The sequence below is a fragment of the Taurulus bubalis genome, assembly GCF_910589615.1.
Source record: "Taurulus bubalis genome assembly, chromosome: 5".
Taxonomy (NCBI): domain Eukaryota; kingdom Metazoa; phylum Chordata; class Actinopteri; order Perciformes; family Cottidae; genus Taurulus; species Taurulus bubalis.
Window position 1 is genome coordinate 8,479,985 of NC_136593.1, and position 26,238 is coordinate 8,506,222.

Here is a 26,238-nt window from a genome sequence, read left to right on the forward strand (position 1 = left end):
AGTTGTCACAGGAGTGCCACGACTAGTCACACTTGCCATCAGTCAGAGGTGCCAGTAGTCAGAGATGCTTTATTTTGCTGCTGAACCTGCTCAGACGGTCTGTCTCTTCCTGGTGTCTTTTTAGGATCCTCCTCCTCATCATGGTGTCTGGAAAGCGCCTGGCTGACATCGGCTACCGGACGTTTTCCGCCTCGATGATGCTGCTGACGGCCTACGGAGGCTACCTGTGCGCATTGCGAGGATACCGCTTTGTGCAGAAGCAGAAAGCCCTGAAGCTGGCAGCAGAGAACCAGGATCTTGAAGTCATCAATGACTGATCGGGGGAGCGGGAGTATTCTAGTTTTTGCACAGATGTGGACATTTCCCATTCCTCCATTTTTTTGCCGTCGCTAAACAATGAAGATGTGAATGTCTCAGGACATTTAAGTGATTTAGTGTGATGTGTGCCCACACAATCAACAAATAACATATTTGCTCCAATGGCCTGTGTAAGATCCATATTGTGAGTCTCGGGAGTGAAGATGGCTGTATGTTTGTATTATATTAAATGCCTTTAACCACACAAAGCAATGTTGTATTTACGAACAGGACTGCAACAAGTACGGCCTCTTAACATAATATATTTGGAAATATATTTTTTTCACAAGGCACTCAAGTGAGAATATGATACCAGACATTTAATATAGCCCTCATACCTGGATACTTCTGTAGGCAGTGACAAACAATTTCATAAACATCTAATCTCAGAGGAATTAGTAAAAAAAACACAAACAGTAAAACTGAAAAATGTTAAGTCAAAGTTGCCAAACAATGTTAAAAGGAAAAATCCATAATAAATCACTGAAGACAGAAACTGCTGCTGTTCACCTTTTAAAGTGTGTACTTCTGCTCATCATACACACAGTAGGTGCCCTTCTTTAATAGCTGATACAAAACACAGCTATGACAGTTGTTAAATATGTATAATACCTACTGTAACATCAGATTAGAAATGCAACAACTTTCCAGAGAGTAGTGTTTTCTACCCTTTGTGATCCAGTGTAAATTTAACAGTAACACAAATAATACAAGTTCATCTGACCAATAAAACTGGGAGAGAACATTGAAACAAAACAACTGCAGCCAAACTCGGCACAAAATAAATCCCATCAATTAAGAAATAAGACTACGCAAATAACTTTCTTCAACTGATATCGTTTCAGCTTTCACACGTCATCTCGAGTTGTGTCGTACAAGTCAGTACAGGGCTCTTCAAAGCAGATGTCAGTGTCTTTTATATCCATCGTCAGCTCGTCATGTGTCCACTCGTCGTCAGTGTGATCAGACTGTATATACAGTATGTGTGTGTGTGTGCCTTGGACGTCAAGGGAATGTCAAAAAGACAAAGCTCACAAGACGTTGTGAGGGACGGACTGCAGGGGGCTCCCAGCTTCCTGTCACCAGCTGCTGTGGTTCTGCACTCCGTCTTTGGCAGCAACACAGTGGCTCCTGGTGCCGTTTTCTCCCTTGGGAGAATGAGAAAAAGCCCTCAGGCCTTCTGTGGGCGTGTCGGGCTCTTCGCCTGAGCTGCTCTCAATGTCACTCCGTACATCGTTGCACACCTTGAAGGCAGATGGAGGAGGAAACGGGATATTATTGTTTGGACAGAAATAAGCACGACAGAGTTTCGAGAAAATAATGCACACGCTAAAGAAAAATAAACTTAATGTTAGTCCTTTTGAGTGGAATTTGTGAAGTTCATTTTTTTGGCATATGCTGTGTTGTGACTTTATTTTACAGACACAACATGAGGTTCGTGGGTTTTATAGGAGTTGAGTGAATGAAGAGTGAATGATATGTTTCCCCTAATTGTAGATGAGGTGTATTGATAAAAAAAACAACTATAATATATATTTTTTTACCAAATGCTAATTACAAATTCAAATAATGAGTATTAACATCTTTTACTTTTTTAAAAAATACTGTTACAAATAAAACAAAAAATATTCAAAGTCTAGAAAGAAACTCCTGCCAAAATGACATTACATTAGTATTAATGCAGTAACATAAGATTTATTTTAATATTGGAGATGGATGCTGTAGAGCTTTTTTCAAAATTGTATTATATTGTTGGTTTAATTTACTGTACAGTGATGAATTGTATTGTACATGCTTATTGCAGGCTTTTTAAATCTTCATATGCAAAGTAAATACAGTGACATAAAAATGTTGTTTTAAATTTAAAATGTTTGCCTCTGACATGTGGTGATAGAATAAAGTAGTATACAATTATTAATTATTAGTATTAAGTAACTCAGAAGTGCATGGTTGGGAACCAATGATTTTCATCTAATGACAGGTGTATTTCATCGTGTAGCTTCAAGCCCCACAAAGTTGTTATCCATGCAAATCATTGGTGTCATAACCACACGGGGGTGGTGCTGGACAATGTCATCACTCTCCTGCCTGATGAGTAACCGTTAAAAAGGACCTGACATTCACGCCACTATTACCGCATTACTTATAATCTACAACACTCCTCTCACTGCCGCCTTTGTAAGAGCTGTTAAATCTGAGCGTTGATGAACCGCAACAGCTGTCCAATTTTAGACCCACTGAAGCTGAACTGAATCCGTAGAGAAAGGGACAGGACGGATTAATTTAAGATGTGTGAAAGGAATCACAGCGGAGGGAGTCAACAGAAACTTACAGCCAGAAACAGAGAAGGTAAAGGTTTCAAGTGGACAAAGCAAATGGAGAAGAAGCGAGAGAGTAGCGGAGACAGACAGACAGACGGCATCTCCCTCTCTCTTTCCAGAGGGAGGAAACAACCCGCGTCTGCAGAGAGAACGAGACAGAGTCAGGGACAGCTGGGCGAATATATATAATAATTAATCACCAACAATATAGCTTGTTGTGTTGTACAGCTCAGTAAACCTTCTGGTCCGAAACAAGTATTTATTTGGTTTATTTATTTTATAGTCGTTGTTTTTGTTAATCTTTGCTGACACATAAACATTGAAGACAAGTGATAAAAATTGTGTGAAATATATTTGTAAAATATGTTTTGTATCTAGGGCCCTTTGGATAGTTTGAACTGCATTAAACTTCATGAAAAAAAAAAAAAAACCACACTGAAGAGAAACAGAATGTTTTCTCACCAGAAAACTTAACAAGTGAGTATTTGCAGGTTCTAGTAGCTGAAAACAAAATCGCTCTTGTGCAAGGAGAGCTTGCACGTGTAAGAAGCATTACAGTAAGGCTGCATCTAATGAGGAAAATAAAGGAAATAATTTATTTGGTCAACAAAATGTCAATAAACATTGAGAAATCTAATGAATCTTCAATCGTCGTTTTGTGTGACCAGAAGTCTAATATCTGTTTTCAGCTCTACGTTACAGTACTTCTCAGTAATGCCTCTGCTGTGACCCACCTTGCCCCGCAACATAGCTTTCACAGCTATACGGGCTATGAGGTAGAACCAGATGATGTGCAGCAGTTGCAGGACCAGCAGTAAGAAGTTGAAGAGCCACCAGGACGGGTACGGCCCGACTATGGCCCAGCTCTCAAACAAAGTGGAGTTCAGGACCCTGGAAGACCACAAGACAAATAGATGTGAAGGTAGTCGAGCTGTACTTTACACATTATTAACCTCTTCTAAAGAGGCCCATTATAAAACGTAAACAATGTCATACCCATTTGGATGCCATTGGCATCCAATCAGGCGGGTAAACACAGCTCAACCGTAATGTTCGGTGAGGTCACGTCTTCCTTTAAGTCCGACTGAGTGACAGAAGGTTATCAGCAGGCCCACCTCTCCCAGCAGAGGTATGGATTTCAGTCCAGGTAGCTGCAGCGGCAACACTAGCTTTATCACTCATCCACACTAAGACACTGAATATAGCAGCTCGGGTTACTTTCGTCAATGATAGGTTCCCTATTGTTCGACTCTCTGGAGGTTGAGCTCGCTTAGACATACAGGTCTCTGTCGAGGAACAGTTGCTATCCAAACCAACGTTTAACCAGTGCTCTGGTTAGGAAGTCAAATGACGACGAAGCCGTCAGCTGTCAGGCGCCTCCTCTGATTAACCATCTGGTGATAGTTGCATCACTTTGTTTAATGTTTCTCAACATGCTAATGGTGGGTTTATCTATGTTTGTAAAGTACAGGTTGTGTGCAGCTGACCAATGTTTACTAACTACTGTACAGCTACAGGATATGGACTGGAATTCATCACCATGCAGACCGACAGATGTGCACATGCGCTAGTTTAAACGCAACAGATGAACATCAACTGTGTAAAATACAAGTGAAAAATGATCAAAAAGCCGTTATTATTTGTTGGTTACGTAATCCCTAACGAGCCATCAGCTAATTTGAGCTTTAATGTTTATGTTTTGATAAACAAAAAAATATTTAGTGGTCAACTTAATGTTATTAAGGTAACATTAACTAGCTACCTACAATGAATTATATCCTACATTCACTCAATTAATAAATGATGATAATGGATGGATTAAAAATTACTTAAATGAATACAATTTGTCAATAAAAGACTAGAAATGTTGACTTTTATTTGAATAACACCCTGCAGCCTTGATAGAGTTTGGCAATCTCTGTCCGTGCATCTAAAACAGATTATGAAGGATTACATTGTTTTCTGTGCGAGCATGTTCTTACAAAAGCGAAGCTCAAAGACAGTTATGCACACATTTGACAACCTGAGCTCAGCCAACTAGGTTATTTCTTAAAAAAATGCTGTAATGAGCTCTTGTGCATGAACACATTCATAAATGTTCTGGCAGAGTAGTTTATTTAGTATATTTAGTAGTATATTTAGTCTCAAGTTGAGAGTAACTGAGAACTCACCATAATGGATAAATAACTAATCGTGTGATGAAGAATGCCGCACTAAACACAATGAAGAGGAAGTCACACAAGCGCTGGTACTTGGCATAGTTGGCCAGTTTACCTGCCTGTTGGAAAAAAAACAAAAAACAGATTCAGTAACAGTTCATTACCAATTTAATGTAGAGCATCTTCTTTTTTTTTGTCTCCCCATCAACTCTATTTGAACTCCTGGGCGCATACCACGGCTCTATTTGGATCTCAACCAAGAGGAAGTGACTGGAAAGGCTAAACAATTATCAGATTTCATCTCCATTGTTTAAGAAAACAACTGAAGCAATGTGAAGCAAAAGGCTAGTGAGCAACACCCCAAGAGGAAACTGTAGTGTTGTAAATGCAAGAGTTGAAACCAAACACTGAAGCCTAGTTCATACTTCTCCGTCAGGTCGACGGCGTATCTACAATATAAGCAATATAAGCAATATAATATAAGTATTATATAAGCATTTGCTCTTCAATATTGATGAGCTCCAACTCCAAATGCAGCCGCTCCAACTTGGACGCCATTGTTTACTGTGACCGGAAGAAAAAGGATTCGGCCCCTATATAACCCCTGAAACCACACAGCCACACCCCCCTGGCGGCATGGCGGTTAATTGCAGGCAACGCGTTCCCTCGACGCAGAACTGCGAATGCTCAACGACTGCGTCGCGTCGACGGCTCCTGACGGAGAACCATGAACTAGGCTTAACTGTGTCAACAGCAGTCACGTGTTCATTGTCTTCAGTATTAATGCATCAGCACATTAGCGATAATAATAATAATAATAATAAGGATCAGTTACAGTTTGTCTATAACCGAAAAATGGCCAGAAGTAAAGTGAAGTACAGTATATTTGATTTTTAGTTAGTTGCTTAAAACATGCTACGGTGTCATAATTTCAACACTAGTGATCGCTGTGTCTGACTGACCTCGAGCAGGAAGTCTGAGGCATCGTGGACACACATCACGAGGCTCCCGACTCGCGTCATGTTGTTGACGTAAGAAAAGCTGATCAGGCCAACTGTGGCCAGGTGATGGATGAACATTATCAGGAAGTCCTGAAATTAAAAAAGGGAGAGAGAAAGAAGGAGGGATAGTTAGCATACACGTACACAGATAGTTTACTTGTGTTGTTGTGGAGTGTATTTTTTACACAAATCCCACTTCTCTTTTTTGCCATTGAGGGCATTGACTGTTGTGCTACAAAGGAAATGCTACTGAGAGTTAAAAGTTGACGAGTAGGGGGGGGTCTGCATCCCGGTGAACTAGAAGATTCATACACGATGAAGACCCTCATACACGACACAAAGCATTTAGTTCTGCTCAAAATAAAAATAATCACGATAACACACAGCAGATTCAAGACATAAGCTGTCATCAACTACACATAATAAATAGCTGTATCTACAAAGTTAAGGAAATGTAAATCAATGGCAGCAGCTTTGTTGGTGATGCAAATGTATGAAAGAAATGTCTTAAGTGGAAATGCAAAAGGAGTCATGGTGGACGCAAAGTTTTTTTTGTGTGGGAGCCATGACAACAGACACAATCATCTTTTCCCTTAACCAAGGACCGGAGGTGTGTTTGGTGGACGTAAAAGGTTTGCTGACACCAGACAACTGAATGGTTGAATGGTAAGTGTCTGGCTGCAGCATTCTGCATGAGCTAAATGCTGAAAGATATTTAAAAATAATAATAAACATGTTGCTTCATGCCCTCTCTCAGCCACACACATCTCACCGTTATTAATGCTACAACTATGTATTCCTGTCACATGATCGCTGTGGGGTCACTTCTTGTACCGGCATGAACAACAACGATAATATGCTCTGAATTTCATCATCATCGTTTCTTAAAAGTTCAACTGTTTCAGAGAGAACAGAAACAGGCAGTGCTGGATTTATTTATTTTTACCAAAAAAAATTCTGTTTGTTTGTTTTGTTTGCTCCTTTGTCTTTCTATTTTTTGTTTTGTTCCGTTTGTCTCTGCAATATGTAAAGCGTCTTTGGTTATTTAGAAAAGCGCTATATAAGATTGAATTATTATTATTATCCCTGCAGCCAGACTGACTGAGAGACGATAGAAGTGAGAGATTCACAGAGTAAAAAGACAAACACACGTGCAGGAATTTAAGAGCAAAGACAGGAGACTAGTGCATCTGACAGATATAATATATATATATATATATATATATATATATATATATATATATATATATATATTAAGTTGAGGTTTTATTGCTCCATATTTCCAACCAACTCTCTATTCAGTCTTAGTCATTCACTTGCTTCATGTTACCATTCCTAATTTCACTTCTATGATTATTTTAGTTTCATATACCTCTTATTATTTACTCTATAAGTTGTCTGTTCTTATTTCTGTCCTTGTGTTTCTCCAACAACTGTATTTACCCTCTGGGGATCAACGTATACAAATGTTCCCCACGGTTCAGGCTGGACCGTGATGTATTAGCTAAACACTCAAGTTACAAATAGAAGTACTTTGAGAATCTCTCGAAAAAGACCTTAAAATGTGTCAATCTTCCTCTGTTGACCAGTTCAAATATGTACACTACGCCTCTGTTTGCATAAATACCGGCTCTTTTGCTTGTCTAGCAACACCTTTTAACGTGCATATTTACTCACTACCTTTGTGGCTTGGAGCTAACTGTAAAGTTATCACAAAGAAACCAAACCGAGTAAAGGTAAATGTTAAGAAAGGCTTAGAGGAATTTATTTTAGCTTGATAAACACAAATTTAGTGAAACAATCTGCTGAGCAGGAGCTCCATTAGCTGCCTCTTCGCGTTCAGCTCGACTCTTAATTCAATCAAGTGGCACTGACCTACTTTTCCTGCTTCCCCTTCCAGATATTTGCTGGTTGAGACATCGCAAACATTTAAAGGCAAGCGTATGTCACAAACCCCAGCTCTAATACGCTGGCATTCAGAGGAATTTCTCTAATTCTAAAAGAGTTAGGCCTGCTCCATCCTGGGATCACATGCCAGTGGGTGCCTTCGTGCTGAAAATACAAAGCATTCACAGAAAGAGCAGCACCAGCTGAGCCCCGGCCCCCCTCCCAAAAGACACAAACATGTGACCTTCCATAAATTGATCTCGATGCCCTTATTTGCATACATTTGAAAAGATTTGCGTCACACATGGACACATATTTTACGCCACTGACAAATGAGGAACAGTAGACCGATTAACGAGTGTTTCACAAGGGTTGTTTGAGGGGGGTGATTAGTCCATTGTGGTCTAATCTAACAGAGACAGCGTTGTTCCGCTCACCTTCCTCTTTATGTCGATGAACTGGGAGAACATGAGAGACCAGTAGAAGGCCAGTTCGGTCACATAGTAGTGGTAAAGACCCGGAGTCATGACCTGAAGAGACAGACAGGTGAGGTAAGTTCAGTGAGTCAGTTCAGATAAGAATTGTATTTTTTTTTTTTTTTTTTAAAAGGTGCTTAATTTGAAATTCAGAGCATTTATATAGCAGCAAACAACGATCTGCTATGTAAAGATATAGTGGAGTAACAATGAAGTTGCGTAAGTGGAGGTAATCACTCAATCATATTTATGTTCTGAATTTGGAATAAAGCACCTTTAAAAGCATTTTCGAACAGAAAGTGCACTGGCTATCCCACAGCATTAAGAGTGAAAGAATGACGTGTGACCACCACTGTGCTCATCACGACATCCCATTTTGGCCCAGTGAACCACCGTGATGTTCAAAGTTACTTCATCAATCAAGCCGGAGATGCTGTCCAGTGAATCGTGTCTAAATTGTGTCTTAAACTGGTCTATACAATCCCTCATTTCCGTCTTTAACTGTATTTAGCTGTAACCTGAACGTGAACATGAGTTTAAGTTGGTATATGATGAAAATGTTACCAGTGGGCCTGTCTGTGACACTCATACCAGTATATCTGCAACAAGACAATTACATGATTAAGCTTGTCAGACTGCTTTTTATGTTATCGTTTATACAACAGGAAGAAGGCAGTGACGTAAAAGCACAGAGACTATGACAATAGTTCTTCTGTGCCGTTTACTGGAGTATAAAGTGACTCAGCACGGCTTTTCATGGATAACTGGGCACCAGTTCATTAGGTACAAAGTCATGCAAACCAATAGCCGTGCAATACAAGTTCATTTCTTGACTTTGTTGGTTATATTTGGTAGTTGGTGGTAGTTGGTAGAGGGACTTTATGAGGCTGTAGTTGTTGTATTTGATTGCATTATAGATTATATAGAGACAAATTAGATCTGTATCATACCTGATAAGGATAACCATACCAGCAAAGTTGTGTATCCCACATCCAAGGACACTAAAAAAAAAGATATATATTAGTTCAACAAATCCTTGAGGCTTTTATCTTTGGAAATATACCCAGCAAATCAAACAATATGATCAATGAAAGAACAAACAATGCCAAAAGCCAACCTCCCCTGTTTACGCTTCTAATACAAACTTAATCTGAACGTGTGCTCACCTGCCACAGAAACCGGAGCCCATAGGTAAATATGCACAAATAAAATGTAAACCTCCACCTACAAGTAAAGAAGAAGGAATTATGGTCCAGAACATAGGGCTGGTTTAAGAGAGAATCAGCACATATTAAATATAATATACGGCATGCATCTACTCGCCCCTACCTGCCACAATCCTTATTCTAACATAACCTGATTCTTGATTCTTATTTGAAATCTAAATCCAAGTCCGAACAATAAACAGCCTTTGGAGAATAAATAACTAAAAGTCTGCATTCATGCACATACATTCAAAGCAAACATCACACCACACCTGCACAGAAATCAACCATTGTGTGCTTAAGCCTGCAGAGAGGTGAACGGGGAACACAACAGGGATTAACTTTACATGCTCTCGCAGAACTTGGTGTGCGTGCTGGGTTTATCTTGGTTCCTGCGGTGCCTGAACCAGCGCTGGACCTTCCGCACCTCCCAGTCCAGCTGCTTGGACAGGCCGTCCAGATGGCGAGAGTCTGGGTCCTACAGTACAAGCGAATTGCAATTGTGTGCTTTAATCTCTCAAGATGACACACTCAATGGGAGCATGCCAGGTCAGCAAATACAAAAAGCATCAGGAAGCATTTCATTTGGGAAAGAAATGTGCCCTTGACAATACTGTCATCATACGTGTCTGAACTCCAGTTCAGTTTCTTCAGTGGAATGTAGTCTAAACTAAATCCCTCATCTTGCTCATAATTTAATTATTAACAAACACTTCATAAATGTTTCATTGTCTGGATCTAGCCTCCATTTAAATCACACAACCGTTTAGTTTCCACTAAGCTCTTGCATCTGATTTCATGAGAGATGGAGAGTGGTCTTAGAGAGTGTGGACTGTAGTTTAGGGTAATATTTTATGTTATGTTATGATGTCTGAGACATGTTGTTTGTTTTAAAGGGTAGACTATTTACATTTGATTTAATCTAAATTTATTCACAGAAGAAAACAGTAGAATAAAAAATGGTACCAATGGTTACCAATGGTTACCAATGTAAAGTGTGACTGAAGACAGGACGGCTCCATACTGTTTTAATGAAGCCGATACATATATCTATTTATTTTCTCCTCCACTGTGGTTGATAGCAATATTGTTTAATAGCAATATGCATTCTTGTAAATCTTGCAGGCAAAACACTTTTGAGACACGCTTTTTTTTAGCAAGTTAAGAGTATTATTGTCAAGACCATGTAACGTAATGTGCAACAAAGGTCCCACAGCCTTAAAACCAAGTGAAAACAGATGCCTCACATCAGCCTAAACATCCATCTTCTCCAAGTAACTAAACCCAAATGTAATGGAGTACAGTGTTGTATTGGGGAGGCAAAATATGTTTTAACGCTCTGTAATCATAGATTTGTCTTTGAGTTGTCAGATGATATGAACAGTTACTGAAACTCCAGTACACAAATGCTTTTTCTTTAAAAAAGGGAGGAAGAAGCCAAACCTGGGTGATGGATGTAAACACTTTCTCCAGCACAGCATTGGGCTGAGCTCTTCGTCCAATGCCTGGCTGGATGTGGAGACTCCGGGCACAGGGGCTGGCAATGAACCTGTGGCAAAGTGATGAATGGTTACACAATGCTGTTAAAACGTGCTGAAAAAAATCGGTTTGGCCCAAGTTTAAAATAGCATTCAATCTGTGATCAGACTGATAAACAGGGTTCCTTCTTCACGCATACAAAGAAGAGTAACATTGTGAACATGTTTTTGGTTTGAGATTCTCAACAGTAAAAATATTAAATCAGTGGAAGACCAGAGACTGGTCAACACATCAAAATGACTTACAGCTTCTTTGTTGTAAAGTTAAAAAGGTAACCCGAGGAGTTTTAGACCTTGAGTAGCACGACAGAGCTGTTTTTCTATAAGTGGGTCATCGTTTTGTTTGTCTCATGCACAAAGGTGGAGCGATACACATTCCTGCAATTGGTGTCGCACTATTCTACTGATCGACAGGTGGGGGTAAGGCAAAAGGAAAGAAGACATATTGTTAGTAAACATGTTTGTTATCAAAGCAGGTTTAATATCGGGCCTTGCAAATGATTTGTGAAGAAGGAAATGCATTCATCATGTTTATGAGACCTCAAGGATACATTGCTTATTCATGGTGAGAAACACTGAACGTAAACATAACTTGTTTGTTTACAAGAAAACGCCACAGGGCACCTTTAAATATTGTGCCGCCCAACAAAGCAACCACTAGAGTGCCAGAGCTACCACCACTACATCAGCTGTTTGAATCCTCAGGCTCAGGTCAAGTTTGGTTACTTTCAAATGTTATTTACAAACACTTTCTCCCTCTCTCATCTCCGTCTCTCTCTGGCTGTGCAAGTAGTCCGAGTAGCTGTGTGCGTTACGTGTTTTCAACAGGAAAACTTAGACGGAAGACGTAGTTAATGTGCTGCATAAGTCTGGCTGGCTCACATCTAATAAAAGGGTAATAAACAGTATGACCTTGCTGAGTGGGAGGTTCTTAAAATCCCCAGGAGGATGCGTCCTTCATGAGGAAAAACATTATGACCTTGTCTGACCCCTGCTTGTAGTTCTGTTCTGCATTATTACAAGCTCAGAGTCTACGGGGTCAATCTCAAATGTGTTTCATTTGTTGCTTAACATGTGTACTTGGGTTTATTTTATTGTTATTTACATGATGAATATGATGCTGAATATGATGCAGAAGTGTCTAACGAAATGCTCTAAAGCTCTGGGTGTCTTGTTGGTTTTCCTTTCACATTCACACAGTTCCACAAATAAAGATAGCGAGAAAAATGTAGGGCAAGAAGAGTGAAACCAGTCACTTTGCAGAAGAATGCAGAAAGACATGTGACCATCATTTGACAGTATTGACTTTAAACCAGAAAGACCAGAGTGAAACAATTAGTGGACTGGGTAGAGGCTCCAAATAGCAGCAATAGGAAAACATGACTTCAAGACCCAGAAATAATGTGCATCCATGTTTACAGTGTCCATTCTCACCCTGCTTTTTGTGATTTTCTTCCAACAATTTGTGCAACTATTCTCAAGACTGTCAACTACTGTTGACAGTCTTGAGCCTCTTCTTGTCAGCGTTCAGCTACTTTTTAAGTCAGTCGATCATCAAATCAGGAAGATGTGATCAGTTTTGTGCCAAGTCATTATTTAAAGAAATACTGAGCCAGTATTGAACCGTAAAGGAATCCTTGAAATGTTGAAACCTGGACTGTCTTAGCGGTGATGGTTGCTGGTGAGGAATCTGACGCTCACTACAAAATCGCCTGTTCCATTATGAGAAGAAGAAAAAAACAATGCCTCGAGTCTGAAATAAAACCGCTCACACTTCTTGCCCTCCCTGTTTTATTATCGTCTCCCTGTAATAAGCAGCTTTACCTCCAACCACCTTCTGTTTGCCCTGAAGTTACCTTTAGAGCGATGATATGTTTAAAGGTCAAACAGGCCGATTAAATCATTTCCAAACCATCCAATCTAGCAAGTGTCCTAAAGGTTGAAAGAATACAAAATGCTTTTAAACCTACATGTGTCTTTAAGCAACGTTTTATTTGACATGGTTCTTTAAATGACCTTTAAAGAGCAGTTTTACTTCACATACTGGTCCAAAACAGAAGTTAGACTGGATACGTTGGTTTTACTGTATGTAGCATATTGTCATTGAAAGATTACTGAGGGGTAATCTACATAGTAATTTAGTTTGCACTGTTTACTTGCACTGTGAGCATAAAACACTTAATGAGCAACACTTAAGGGGCGAGAGATGCAAGCTGATCGAATTATGTCCAACGTCAAAAACATTCCCGTTCCTCAGATCCAAGGGCCAAGGGCCAAGAGTTGCACACACAAAACAGCCTGACAGCCCCATCAAGTCACTGCCAAGAGCTACGTGATGATCTTAATCAAACACCAGTACAAACTGGTCTGGAAGAGGCGGAGCCTGCTTGGGTTGTTGAGGACAGCCGTCGTATTAATCAGGTAGAAGGGGAATCCTGCAGACGCGGTTGATAATTATGTGCGAGAAAAAGAAAAAAAAAGTCTCAGGAACGAGGCTGGAAAAGGCAAGACTTTGATAAACTACATTGAGGAAGAAGATATCCAATACTCTCAGGTTTCCACCGTATGCGTAACTGTTCTTCCGGACTGACCGAAAAGAATGATCTTTTGTGGATTATGACAGACTGCAGTTGTCAAAGATAAGACTGTAAAACAAAGATTGAGAAAGATAAACAAGCAGGTTCTGTGGCTTCGAAGACAGCATGACTACAACTAGAAAAGGCTACATTTTCATACGTTTCAAATTATAGTGAATTGACAGTCGAAATACAAATACTGAAGGCAGTTGAAATAGCAGATGAAATGGAAGTGTAATAAAAGGTGTATGAACAGTGGAAGTTGTTCGGGAAGCTTCTTTAAAAAGGGGGGGTTGTTCAAAGGTGAAGAACGGAAATCTGACATTTATTTTCATCATCGTTTAATCAATTAATCGTTTGTTTGAGGAAAAAGTCAGAAAAAAAGGAAATAGTTGCATTATAATTGCTGAGGCAAGGAGAGAAAAAATATATTTTGTTTCCTATAGGACAAAAAACATCTAATTATCACATTGGAAATGCTGGAGCCAAGGAAGTTGTTTGGCATTTCTGCAGAAAAAAAATACTAAAGCGATTATCAAAATAATTGACTGAGAGAACACACCAATCACATCTCAGACTCATGAGTGTGTGATTGTATGAATGTCTGCCCCTCTTACTGGAGGTGTGTGAGCTCAGTGTGTGTGTGTGTGTGTGTGTGTGTGTGTGTGTGTGTGTGTGTGTGTGTGTGTGTGTGTGTTATACAGTATATATACACAAACTGTTTTTTTCCATGCACTTTATTTTAACTTTAAATTCTACTGTAGACTCAATTGTAAATATTCATGCCCCCATTTATTGCACTGTGTTTGCAATGTTTTTTTGTTTCTTGTTAAATATTAAATGTGATGCACCTCCCGCCAGGACAATAAATGGTTCTCTTTCTGATTAAGTGAACTATCAACAAAGCCTCTGTTTAGCTTCTGCAGAGTACGAACACAAGCCATGGTGTGATGTTTATATCGGATAAATAAATGAATGAGCGAGTCAGTGTCAGACACTGAGAGAGTTAACGCTCTCTGATGACATCGCTGTGGATCGTCCTCTCCTCGCGGACAGCCTTGTGTTGGAGAGGGACATGTGGTCAAGCTCCGACACCTGAGACAGGTGGCTCAGCTCCGTGAGATTCTCAATGAAGACCTCCACGACTCTGCGGAGACACCTTTGATATCTGGTTGCTCTTTATTAACAGCCACTTGACCATGTCTAAATTAAAACAGTGGAAGCCTGACGATGTGTTAGAAGCTATAAGGGCCGACTCTAGAAAACGTACCTGAATGACAACAAGTCATCTCCTGTGATCTACCCGATTCATTGTGATGTATTACAGCGGAGGCTCAGTCCTCGTACGGTTCTCTTTGTCAACAGAAAACTATAGAAAACCATTAAAAAAAGTTCAACAACGATAATTAGCTAATGATGATTACCGAGCTCTTCATCATCAGAGATCACCGAGATCAAAACACTTTTTACAGCCATGCAGTTGACGTACAATATAAACGTTGGTAATGAGCAGTTGTGAAAGCAGGGCTGCACCTTGCCAGGAGGAGATGGAAGTGTACCGTCTCCTCATTATACGCAACGATACTTACAGCTTGTTTAACCACAGGCACACTAAAAAATGGGGAAGGGCTATACGGATCAAATACTTTCTATGTATAGAGTATCTTTCTGACCTTGAAATGACTTCAACACTGAGCAAACCAAATACTAAAGCAGTTGTTTACTGAAGCAGTGAAAGAATGAAAGTTATTCAGTGACAAATCCAGTCAAATCTAGCAACAGTCCTTTGATACTTTTATCTTGAAGCTCCAGGAAACAGACACAACCTCCCTCAACGCACATGGCTACACAAATAATAAAACCCAATGTAGCAAGCCATCCAATCAAAGTCTCAGTCAACAAATGAGGAAATGTAGTTTTGCTGTTCCTATTCTGTCAGTGTCCGCACACTGATAGAATAAGACTAATAAAACTTAGCAGCAGAGCCTTTTCTTCATGCCAGCTGTTGATGAACTGGACCTCATGGGTTTTGCTCAAGATGATCTTTAGTACCTCCGTCACATCTGGCATTCCCAAATCAATAGTCTGAACAAGACACCAACACTTTTGTTTTGAGACAGGAATTGTGACGTCTTTTGAAGAATCCGACAAATGCGTCTGCCCTGTTTGTGACACCAGACTGACATCCATCAATTGCTTGCGGTACCCAAAAATGTCTGTGTAATTCCATTCCTCATATTGTAGAAATAAGCTTGCACTCATCTGTGTCGAGAGAGAGGCGCAGGCAACAAAGGGCTAAAACTCATTACATAAATCCACTGCTTCTGTTTGTCAAAAAATAAAGCCTCAATGACATCTTCGCTTGGTTGTGTAGCAAGCCATGCAAGGTGGCTCCCATCAAGTGTGCACCAACCCGAGGTGTGTGTGAGTGTGTGTGAGTGTGAGTGTGAGCGTGTGTGTGTGTGTGTGCACTAACTGCATTGTTCTCCACTTTTGCACACAGCTCCATCTTTGCACAGGACCGGATGGACACCTTGACCTTACATGTGATAAGTAGCTGTGGAGGTTTCACAGCAGTACAGAAGCAGCAGCATCATCTCTCCCTGTGAAAGCAGCTATAGACAAAAACAGGCTGGATAATAACGGTCAATGAAGACCAGACTGGTCTGGCGTTACCAAAACAAAAAGGACGAGAGTTTGGGGAGTTTTGAGAAGAAAGGAGTGGGCCGGTTGAGTTGTAACGGGGTTACACACGCGTGATGCTAGCCTCACGAGACGACGTTTAAAGGACATTTCTAACACCCATGTGCCTTTTAAAGTAGTTGAGAAAATACATATCTGTATATTTTGAACATTATTTGGTGGGCAGAACTGTAGCTGACGTGAGGAAATGGTGTAGTTTGGACAAAAGAAATCCCCTCACACATCAAAAGATGTTAGTTGACCAACCAACCGCTAGCAAACCCATCACTCCGTCGTTAAAAGTACTTTTAGGGAGTTTTTGCCTCACTTTTTAAATAAAATTCCCGGCATAAGCAGCGAGTACAAACCTTTCGAAAAGTATCCTGAAGGCGAAAATCCCGAAAGCCAGCGGGAAAGCCGCAAACAAGTGTCCAGCTTTGGGGTACTCCACCCCGGGAGCTGGGTCTGCCAGATCTGCCCAGGTGACGTTGTGTGGGAGCCAGAACCTCTCGTTCCAGAACCAGGCTGAAAAGGCAGCCATGTTGCTCAGTGTCCCAGACCCCGGTGGGTTAAATTAAATGAGTTTCTTATCTGGAAGAAGAGGAGGTGTGAAACTTGATGGAAGCCTCTCCTGCCCCCAGGCCACTTGCGTGACGGCTTTTACAGCACTAATGTGTGGAAAACCTACGACTTCCGGTTCTCATTTTCAAAATAAGATTCCCCACGTTCAACTTTGTGACCAATAATATGGAAGCCCATTTCTGCAGTAAAAGAAACAAATTATGAGATAAAAAGTCATAATTATGAGATAGAAATTCAAAATGATGAGATGGAAAGTCGAAATTATGAGATAAAGTCATAATTATGAGATATAAAGTTGAAATGATGAGCGCACGCACACTTACTATCTCATAATTTTGACTTTCTTATCTCATAATTTCGACTTGCTATCTCATAATTATGACTTTCTACCTCATCATTTTGACTTTCTATCGCATAATTTCAAGATTCAAGATATTTTTAATGTCATATGCATAGATAACAGACAGCTACTCTGTACAATGAAATGCTTATTTTGCTGGGTCCTACTAACCTACAGAATTACAATAAAAGGTATAAAATAAGGCACAAAATATAGTAACAGTATTGCACAAAAATAAGGCACAAAAATGTGATGACAGTATTGCACAGTCAGTGTATAAAGTGCACTATGCATTGCTCCAAATATACAATATATATAAGTATGGCCGTGACATGAAATTTCGACTTCCTTTCTCATAATTATGACTTTCTATCTCGTAATTTTTGCATTTTACCTGCGGACATGGGCTTCCATACATTTACATATTATGATTGGGTTCAATATATTCGGACTGTTTTGTTCATTTAAGAGTTTTACAATATTTATTTGTGACTTTTTCTCAACTTAAGAATTGAATTGTGTCGGACTGTGGTGGTGTGGCCAAGACGTGAAGGCCAGATGCTCAAAGACTTGACCGTAGATTCAAAATAACTAAATAACTAAATAAAAAAGGCAAAATGCCATGCTCCGACATCCAGCTGGACATTCAACAAACTGTAAGACCTGCACGTTTTGACCTATGATTTTGACATGCAAGTCAAGCGTCAAAGACCTAAGACTCAACTTTTGGACTCCTTTTTTTTATTTTGAAGGCAATGCAGCCCAGCTTCCTGTATTTCATGGTGGTCACGGGACAGCTTGACAAGTCTTGGCTGCCGCCCTAAGATGAGGACTGGAATTGAGGAAGTAAGGCGAGTCTCTCCTCCCTCGCTGAAAGGGATGAGTCCCATGACTGTACGGCATCCATCCCTGCTGATTTCCTGGAGGAGCCACACTGTTGTCAGATACTTTAATATTTAGGTTATTAAAACGTATTATACTTGAGAAGATTGTATAGCTTCCACTCAGTAATCCGTCTGACGGTTTCTGTAAAGGTCCCGAATGAAAGGAAGATCAAACTGACGGGAGTGATGGGCTTGTAATCGATGTGATTGCGCCTCCAAGTGGCTCATTAGTGTACTACAACTACAAATTGTTCTGGAATATTATATTAAGCAACCTTCTTGACCTATACAAGGTATTGTATTTCTGCAAGAGCTCAGACATACATGTATACCCCACTGAAAGACATTATAGATATTTATAATTGTTCATTTCATATACATTTTATAAATGTGGCTTGAAGAATGACAGTCACGTCATGATTTTTGAAGGCACCACAATGGTGTAGTATTTCAAAACGGTGGCATCCCTCCATCTGTGTTGTGAAGCAGGGATGCGGCAGCTGCAGTGCTTCCCGCCGTGTCTAATTATAGATGGGCATTTTCCCCTTTAGAGCGTGTTATTATTAGAAATCTCATAGGCCAGTTGACTCAAAAACTATGCGAGGGGTTTCAGCAAGGGAATCCAACTCAATACAAGTGGCAAATGATGCAACTTCATGGTCGACAACATAGCATAACAACAGAGCTGGCAAAATATAAAAAATAAAATAAACTAATTTGTGGGATCAAAGAGCGTATACGTGGGGAGGACTTTTGCTCAAGCGTCTTAACAATTAGAATACTGGCAAAGACGTTTTATAACACCACACGCTGCCTTTCATGCTGCCTTTCATGCTGCCTTTAGCTGAAACTCTTATCCAGTAATTTACAGGAACTGAGCATTGATGAGATATGGTCACGGATAGATGACCGTGAATAAACACACATCGGTTTCTTGCATTTTAACAGATTTTAGAGAGAGATTACATCTTCAGAGATGTTTCTGAATGAATCAACAACAAAAAAATGAGTGAAGGGGGTTGAAAAACACAAGGAATGCTTGTTTGATTATGACGGCGTTGATAATTCCTACTGAAACAATCTTAGTACCATCAATAACCCATACTGATCAACACAGTCATCACTTATGAGGACTGAGACGGGGCGTGAACTTAAAAAGAAAGGTTGAATAGAGGCTCTAGAAAATGGTAAAGGTGAAGAGTTTAGAGTGGCAGCCTGGCTGAGCTCAGGTTGCAGCGAGGCGGCTGCAGAGTGAGTGTGAGTGTATCCTGCAGGACGATACCAGCAAGTCAAACAGGACACATTAAACATGAGCACAGGCGTAAAGTGAACAAGCTAAATAATTTATTCCAAAATCCAAAACTCAAATCCGGAAGAAAGAAACAACACAGTGGCAGTTGGAACTGTGTTTAATGCTTTGTTAAAACATTGGATAACAAGCGTGTCCGTGAAAAGGCACATTCAGGCTTTTAGCCAAACAATTACGTAACATTTTACAACATTCAGGTTGGGGTTTGAGCATTGTGTAAATTCTTTAAACTTTTAAGACTAGGTAGGTTTAATGCAACACTTTGTTTCTAATAAGTCTAAACATAAGGCAGTGCTTTTGTCAGTATTGTAATGGAAGGCAAAAGAGGAGTAGAGAAGGCAACTTTGTGTTTTTTTGTTGTCTTTTTGTTTTTGAGTTTTAAACATGAAAGTACTCCGAATCAGGCAGTACGGTCTTCACCTAACCTTCCTCCCTACAATCACCTTGGTTATACAGTAGCTCTAGAGTGAGTCCATTACCAAACTTCCAGCCGTTCTTCAGGCTCTAATCCTTCAAATGTGCTCTGGGTGGTCCTGCAAACACTTGATGAAATCTGTGACCGAGTGGCCGTTGAAGCAGATCTGGTGAACGGCGGTGAAAAGGGGAAACCTAGAGGCGAGAGACAACGATGGAAACCATGATGTTAATACACACAACTAAGGATTCCATAATGAAATGGATCAATACCAAGATCCTCTTAATAAAACAGAAGACAAACTTACTTTTCCACCATGTTTTTATGTTTCAAGATTTGATGAACCTCGGACGCAGTCGCTGGACCTTGAAGCTTCTGACCATTCAGCAGCTCATTTTCCAACTGCTCAATGGTCTAAAACAAAAAGACGTTCGGTGTCGTTTTAGTGTTTGATGTTACGTTGTCATGGCTTTCATGAGATGGGAGTGACGATGGGAATCGATTTCTTCGTACTTTGCCTGTTTTGGCGAACGCCTCCCCGATCTTGCGGTTGCGTCCGCCGTAGCAGGTTGTGATGAGGTCAGCGATGCCGCAGCTCTCCAGGAAGGTGGCGGGGGAGACTTGGCAGTTTGTGCAGAAGACCTTGGCGAAGGCGATCATCTCCATCAGGCCGAGGCGAATCACCGCCGCCTTGGTGTTGTCACCGAACCCCAGGCCGTCACAGAAACCGGCTCCCACGGCCACGATGTTCTGCAGCAAACAGAAGGAGAGGATGCTGGTAAATGTGTGTGTGGCACTGGTTACATGCTGGCTGTTGGTACCAATGCGTTGAGGAATCTCACTGTTTGGATGAGAAAGCAGTGGTCCACATAGATCATTTTCAGATATGTTTTCACAACTGGACAGCAAATTATTTTAGATGTGTCTCTTTACTGCATAAGGGTTCTTATTCTAGTCTTCCAACCAATCAAAGCGCTTTAAAACTACATCATTCACCCATTCACACACTGATGGCCAATCAGGACTCAAACTAATTCATAGGCCTAAAGGAGCAATTTGGGGTTAAGTGCCTTGCCTACATGGACTAGTGGAGCTGGGGATCGAACCACTGACCCTCTGATTGACTGAGCCAGTCGCCCCACATGACACACATCCTGTTGAATAGCATATATATGTCAATCAACTCAAAAAAACAATGAGAGTATTAGTTATTAGTTTGTAATATGTATAATTCAAGCGTTTCGGAACAATGCTGCATCTGCAAGACGAGCAGGTGTTTCTCTTTAACGTGGTATATGAATGTTTTCTTTAAAATGGTTTTAAATGTACCAGTTAAAAAGATGTCTGAACGATGAGAGAAATCTCACCAGGTGGAGAATTTGAAGCGATATATCAGTAGATGTGGAGAAATATTAAGCCACAAAAACATTCTAGTGACTGGAATTCTTTTTACCGCGCCACATTTTTCCCTTATGAAATCTTTTATGTATTCTTATGAGCTGAAGCACAGACACGGTATTGAACAGTTTTGCTCGCGCTCAGATGCCAGAGAAAATAGAAGGAGTACATTTGTTTGGAAGGAAGAGAAAAGCCGACCTTGAGCGCCCCGCAGATCTCCACTACATCAGACTCCTCCACCACAGTCACACGGAAGTTGATGGTCTGCATCAGCTCCTTCAGCAGGGGCCCAAAAGCCTTGTCTCTGCACCCTGTGTCCAAAAATAACCCCCACCCAAAAATCATCAGTTTGAATGGCACAATACGGGTTACTGTATAAAACGTTTGAATTTCAAGATGTTCTCTAAAGATGTCATTCAAAAAATGTATAAAAATGGCTCAATTGTAATGTAAACATGTGTTTATGTTATCTTTACATCAAAATGTATTTTAAAAAGAGGACCAGAGTCACTTTAAATGAATGAATGGAAAAGGCCAATAAAAGATACAAGATACATTTTGACCAATCATTATTGATACATCTAAAGTCACGTCCTCCTTAACTACAACTGGAGCGACAGTCAAAATTGCTGTATACATCTAGTTTGGGGAAAAAATACATTGTGATTGTATCCTGTAAGCATTGCATTTAAGACTTTACTTTAATAGCAAGTAATTTCTAAAAGACAAATGTCAGTGCGTCCCCGCAGTTGGAGGCACCACATGTCTGTTCATCGTCCATACCGATTGTCGTTTCACAAAACTTCTCCTCGGCGACCTCGTTGGCGATGTTTGCCCCCATGAGGACGCTCACCGTGATGCCCAGCTTCTCTCGGATGACCTCAGAGATCAGCTTCAGACCCTCCGGACCCGCATCCACACCCTGGAGCAGACCACAAGACCATTACTTCTTTAGTGCACTGTGACATTCCTGTACCAATATGGTGCGATATGAATTCAAAAATATAAGAAGAAAAAAAATTGTGACCTTGATGAGAGACATTCCTACAGCATCCTTCTTGATGTGCGCTTTAATGGAGTCACACACTCTCACAATGAACTGATGAGGCACCACGAAGATCAGGATGTCGGCTCCTTTCACAGACTCGGCCAAGTCTGCAACGGCCAACTGACGAGGAAGGGAGGAAACAAGGAGGAAACATCAGTCATGTGACACCAACAGCAAGCCGTCAAGGAGTCACTGTTCTCATGCTCACCACGTTGGGGGGCAGCTTGTGGCCAGGCAGGTATTTCACATTTTCATGGTCCGTGTTGATTATTTCGGTGAGTTTACGGCCGTTCACCGTCTCCTCTAACACCCACATGTTCACGGTGGTGTCAAACGTGTCATACTTGGCTGCGTTGGCGCCCACAATCTTGGCAATGGCCGAGCCCCTGTGGACATGGAGGCGCACAGTGATCATACTGGGTTCAGAGACAGCAGCTGGTTGAACTTATAAAAGGTTCAATATATTCTGTTTTTTCCGTGATATGTAATTTAAACATGGATTTTAACGAATTTCATACTCTGGTCTGGTGCTGCAGTGATACTTTATTATCAATAAAGGATGAAACAGTTGTCATCTATATGTAGTCTTGAGTTTGACCGGTTATATTGATTCTCTGATATTGCTGGCGGGTACCGACTTTTTGTTTATTTGTGTATTTCTACATAAGAAAAAGTTATTTGCCTCAAATATGACATTAAGGAGGTCGCACACTGACCACTGTGTGTAAGAAATACAACTTTTACACTTTTGAATATATGAAAATATATTTTAGATGTCTCATGACTACTTTATTATAAAGTTATTGCTTTAAATACAGTAGTGTATCTCCTAACAGTGAGCAGATGTCAAAATTACTTGTGACACTGGAACATTGTAATTAAGATATTTCCTGTCACGTGACTTTTCCAGACCAGAATAAAACTAGAGGTGAAACAGAGAATACCAGAGGACCTTTGTGTTGGCATGAGGAATGTCTTGTTTGATAACAGGCTGTTGAATGTCATCATAACATCATAACATCATAACAAACTAAGAGCTGCGAGAAATCCCCTATTCAAGATTACAAGAACACAATCCCTATTTAAGATTTAAGAACACTATTACTTTTGACCTGTCACAACCTGATCTCAGTCAAGTTCTTCAGTTTTAAGGTACTTGTACTTGTCTTGAGTATTTCCATTGTATGCTACTTTATACTTCATAACACATGACTTGTTATAGATTAAACTTCCCAAATGTGTATAACTTAACCTTAAAGTATCTCTCTCAACCAGCTACAGCATTGAAATGCTTCTTACATATTAATGCATCCATAATAAAGATGATAATAATGTACATATTTACTAAAAAGAGCCACTACAATACATGAGTATTTTTTTTAATTTTATTTCTAATACTTTGGTTACATGCAGAGGTGGCAAAAGTATTCACATTCATTACTCAAGTAGAAGTATAGATACTATGGTTTAAAAATACTTTTGTAAAAGTTGAAGTATCAACTCAAGCTTTTTACTTAAGTAAAAGTGCAAAAGTACTGGTTTAAAAACTACTTAAAAGTATAAAAGTATTGTAAGGGGAATGTTTTTTTCCATTAAGGACAAACTCTTAAGCCTCTCAGGGGCCTATAGTGCACTACCCCACCTCCCCCAAAACAATCATTTTTATAAAGGCCATAATGACTATAATGTTTTAAAATGTTATGTTGAAAAATGTGGGATGCACTAGGCTACCCGTTTCAGCTGCATATATGCCCATTTAAAATGATCACATTTTATTACAATGCAAATACATTAAAGTACCATATGTGTACTACTGAGCATTAACATGCGTTTCATGGATCGGAAGACATGATAACTAGTTGCCTATATGTATTGTAATAGTGCAAAATAGGCGGCGGCGGCGACTCCGACACAAACACTTAAAGCTGTGGTTCTCAAACTTTTTCTGTAAATAACATAATTGTGTGACTCATCTGTGCTTTTATAAATAACAGAATAAAGAAAATTGCAATCACTTTCAAGTAAATCAGATTGCCCCATCAGACAATGTTTTGTGTAAGTTCTATCTGTGCAAAAAATTACTCATATTTAGTTACTACTAAATAGCTCATTGTGGAAAACAATAAGCTTTTAATTTTTTTTGCCAAACAAAACAGAATGAGTGCATATATGTGAGCCATCACGTTGTATCAGTATTAGTGGCTGCAGTGACCTGCTTTCCTTGACACATATGTTATAAACGGGGTTGTAGATTTGATACGGCCTCTCTCAATTCATGCTCAATATTGAGCTTAGATCTGTTTTTTATTTTGAGAAACGCAACAGCAGGAAAAGACGAGCTCACGGAGTTCACGGCGTCGCGTCAAATCGCGCATGCGTAAGCGTAACCTGTTAACGGCGTACCGTAACCATTTACCCGAAAGTACAGGCATTTGTCCATGTATATATATATGTATTTATTAATGACTTAGTTTTATATCCGTGTACTTTGTACTTTTGTAATATGTGAAGCCAGCAGCTCATTGTTGGTAGAAGACACGAGCACTTTGGCTCGTTTCACCTGGAGCAGGAGAGCTGCTCCGGGTTCAGAGAGCTGCTCCGGTGCGAGGAGAACTCCGGTGCTCCTCACAGGAGAGCTGCTGTTGCATCTTCACCCTGGGAGCGTTTAAAACGCAGATTTAGCGGTCTACTTTTCACGCGACATATTTTTCGACGCTCTCTGTCCGCTAGTGTGTGTGCTCAGCGCTCACAGCGCGCGCACGTATCTGTGGGCAACGGGGAGGAGAGGTTTTTTGTGTGTGTGTTTTTGAACGATGACAAGCCGGAGTGAAAACAAACTAAAATGAAATAGTAACGAGGCTATTTTTAAAATGTAGGGAGTAGAAAGTACAGATATTTGCGTGAAAATGTAAGGAGTAGAAGTAAAAAGTCGTCTGAAAAATTAATACTCCAGTAAAGTATTGATGCCCAAAATTTCTACTTAAGTAAGGTAACGAAGTATTTGTACTTCGTTACTTGACACCTCTGGTTACATGCTGCTGACAGACTTACTTTTTCATAGGTACAATTTTGAATGCCGGTCTTTCACTAATACATCTACTACTTTAGTTTTGTAGTATCTGAATACTTTCTCCTCCGCAGACTGAACTGAATGTCATGCAGGTCGAGGGATGTCAACAACATTTCAGCAGCCGCCTCAGCACAAATACTGCTGAATAAAAAAAAAAGAGCTGTTTCTTTAATAAAGATTTAGGGGGTGTTAAGCATCAAAGGTCAAAGGTCAGTGTCGGCAGACCTCCACTCTGCAAAAGACAAAATCCACTTGATGAACTTTATGAATTATGTATCTGCATTTAAAATATAGGTTAAAGTTGCCTTCTCTTTTCCAAGTTTGTTAATTTAAAGACATGCACTCACACACAAAGCCGTCCACTGAGTGTGAAATCTAATCCAGGGAACAAAAATACCGTTATGATGAGTACAACCTTACAATAGATCACAACTGACAGGCTGCTCCAGATTACAAAAAACACTGAACTTTCAGACATCTTAAAGGTCACTATAGTTCATTCAGACACCTTTTATTATTTAGACCCTCCACTCACCAGTTACCAGAGCCGATCACACAGATTTTCTTCGGCGCTGCCATTGTGTATTTGACCTTCCAGACGGAGCTGCTGCTGGTGCGAAGACACACTGCGGCGGGACGAGGTGTATTTATACCTGACACGCCCCCTCCAGCTGGTTGGACACGCCCCGTCCAGCTGGTTGGTCCGCTCTGCGGCCGCTTGGGGACAAACTCTCCACACGGAGATACAAGAGAGTCCACAGTGCTAGTGTTGCCGCATGTTTAATTAAACCCCACGGTGACGTCAGAAATACACCGAGGAAGTGACATAAGGATTTTTTGAGAGAGCAATATGCATATAATTATAAATAAGTTCACGTAAACATATTTACCCTGTAAATATCAAATGTTGACGTTGCTCTAACTTAAAGTGCAACACAAATGGTATCAGAATAAGTGATTGGTCCCTTCAATAAACTAAAGCTCGAACGT

The 26,238-nt window shown here is 40.2% G+C and overlaps 2 protein-coding genes across 2 annotated transcripts; both read right to left on the reverse strand.

Annotated features, from left to right (window-relative positions):
* Window positions 1–357: 357 nt before the first annotated feature.
* cers5 (ceramide synthase 5) lies at window positions 358–16,743 on the reverse strand (the record flags this gene model as incomplete). The annotated part of the gene is made up of 10 exons (XM_079217642.1): window positions 358–1,601; window positions 3,413–3,569; window positions 4,850–4,956; window positions 5,800–5,928; window positions 8,163–8,255; window positions 9,152–9,202; window positions 9,368–9,425; window positions 9,754–9,884; window positions 10,850–10,955; window positions 16,571–16,743. 10 exons carry the CDS (start codon window positions 16,741–16,743, stop codon window positions 1,437–1,439), a joined length of 1,170 nt encoding a protein of 389 aa, XP_079073768.1. The 3' UTR covers window positions 358–1,436.
* A 2,656-nt stretch (window positions 16,744–19,399) lies between these two features.
* On the reverse strand, window positions 19,400–25,841 carry LOC306736123 (glycerol-3-phosphate dehydrogenase [NAD(+)], cytoplasmic-like). Its single transcript, XM_079217723.1, has 8 exons — window positions 25,784–25,841; window positions 22,387–22,564; window positions 22,158–22,298; window positions 21,914–22,052; window positions 21,329–21,441; window positions 20,246–20,482; window positions 20,040–20,146; window positions 19,400–19,926 (listed from the first exon to the last, which is right to left on the reverse strand). The coding sequence occupies exons 1-8, from the start codon at window positions 25,825–25,827 to the stop codon at window positions 19,830–19,832; spliced, it is 1,056 nt and encodes a 351-aa protein (XP_079073849.1). The 5' UTR covers window positions 25,828–25,841; the 3' UTR covers window positions 19,400–19,829.
* Window positions 25,842–26,238: the final 397 nt, after the last annotated feature.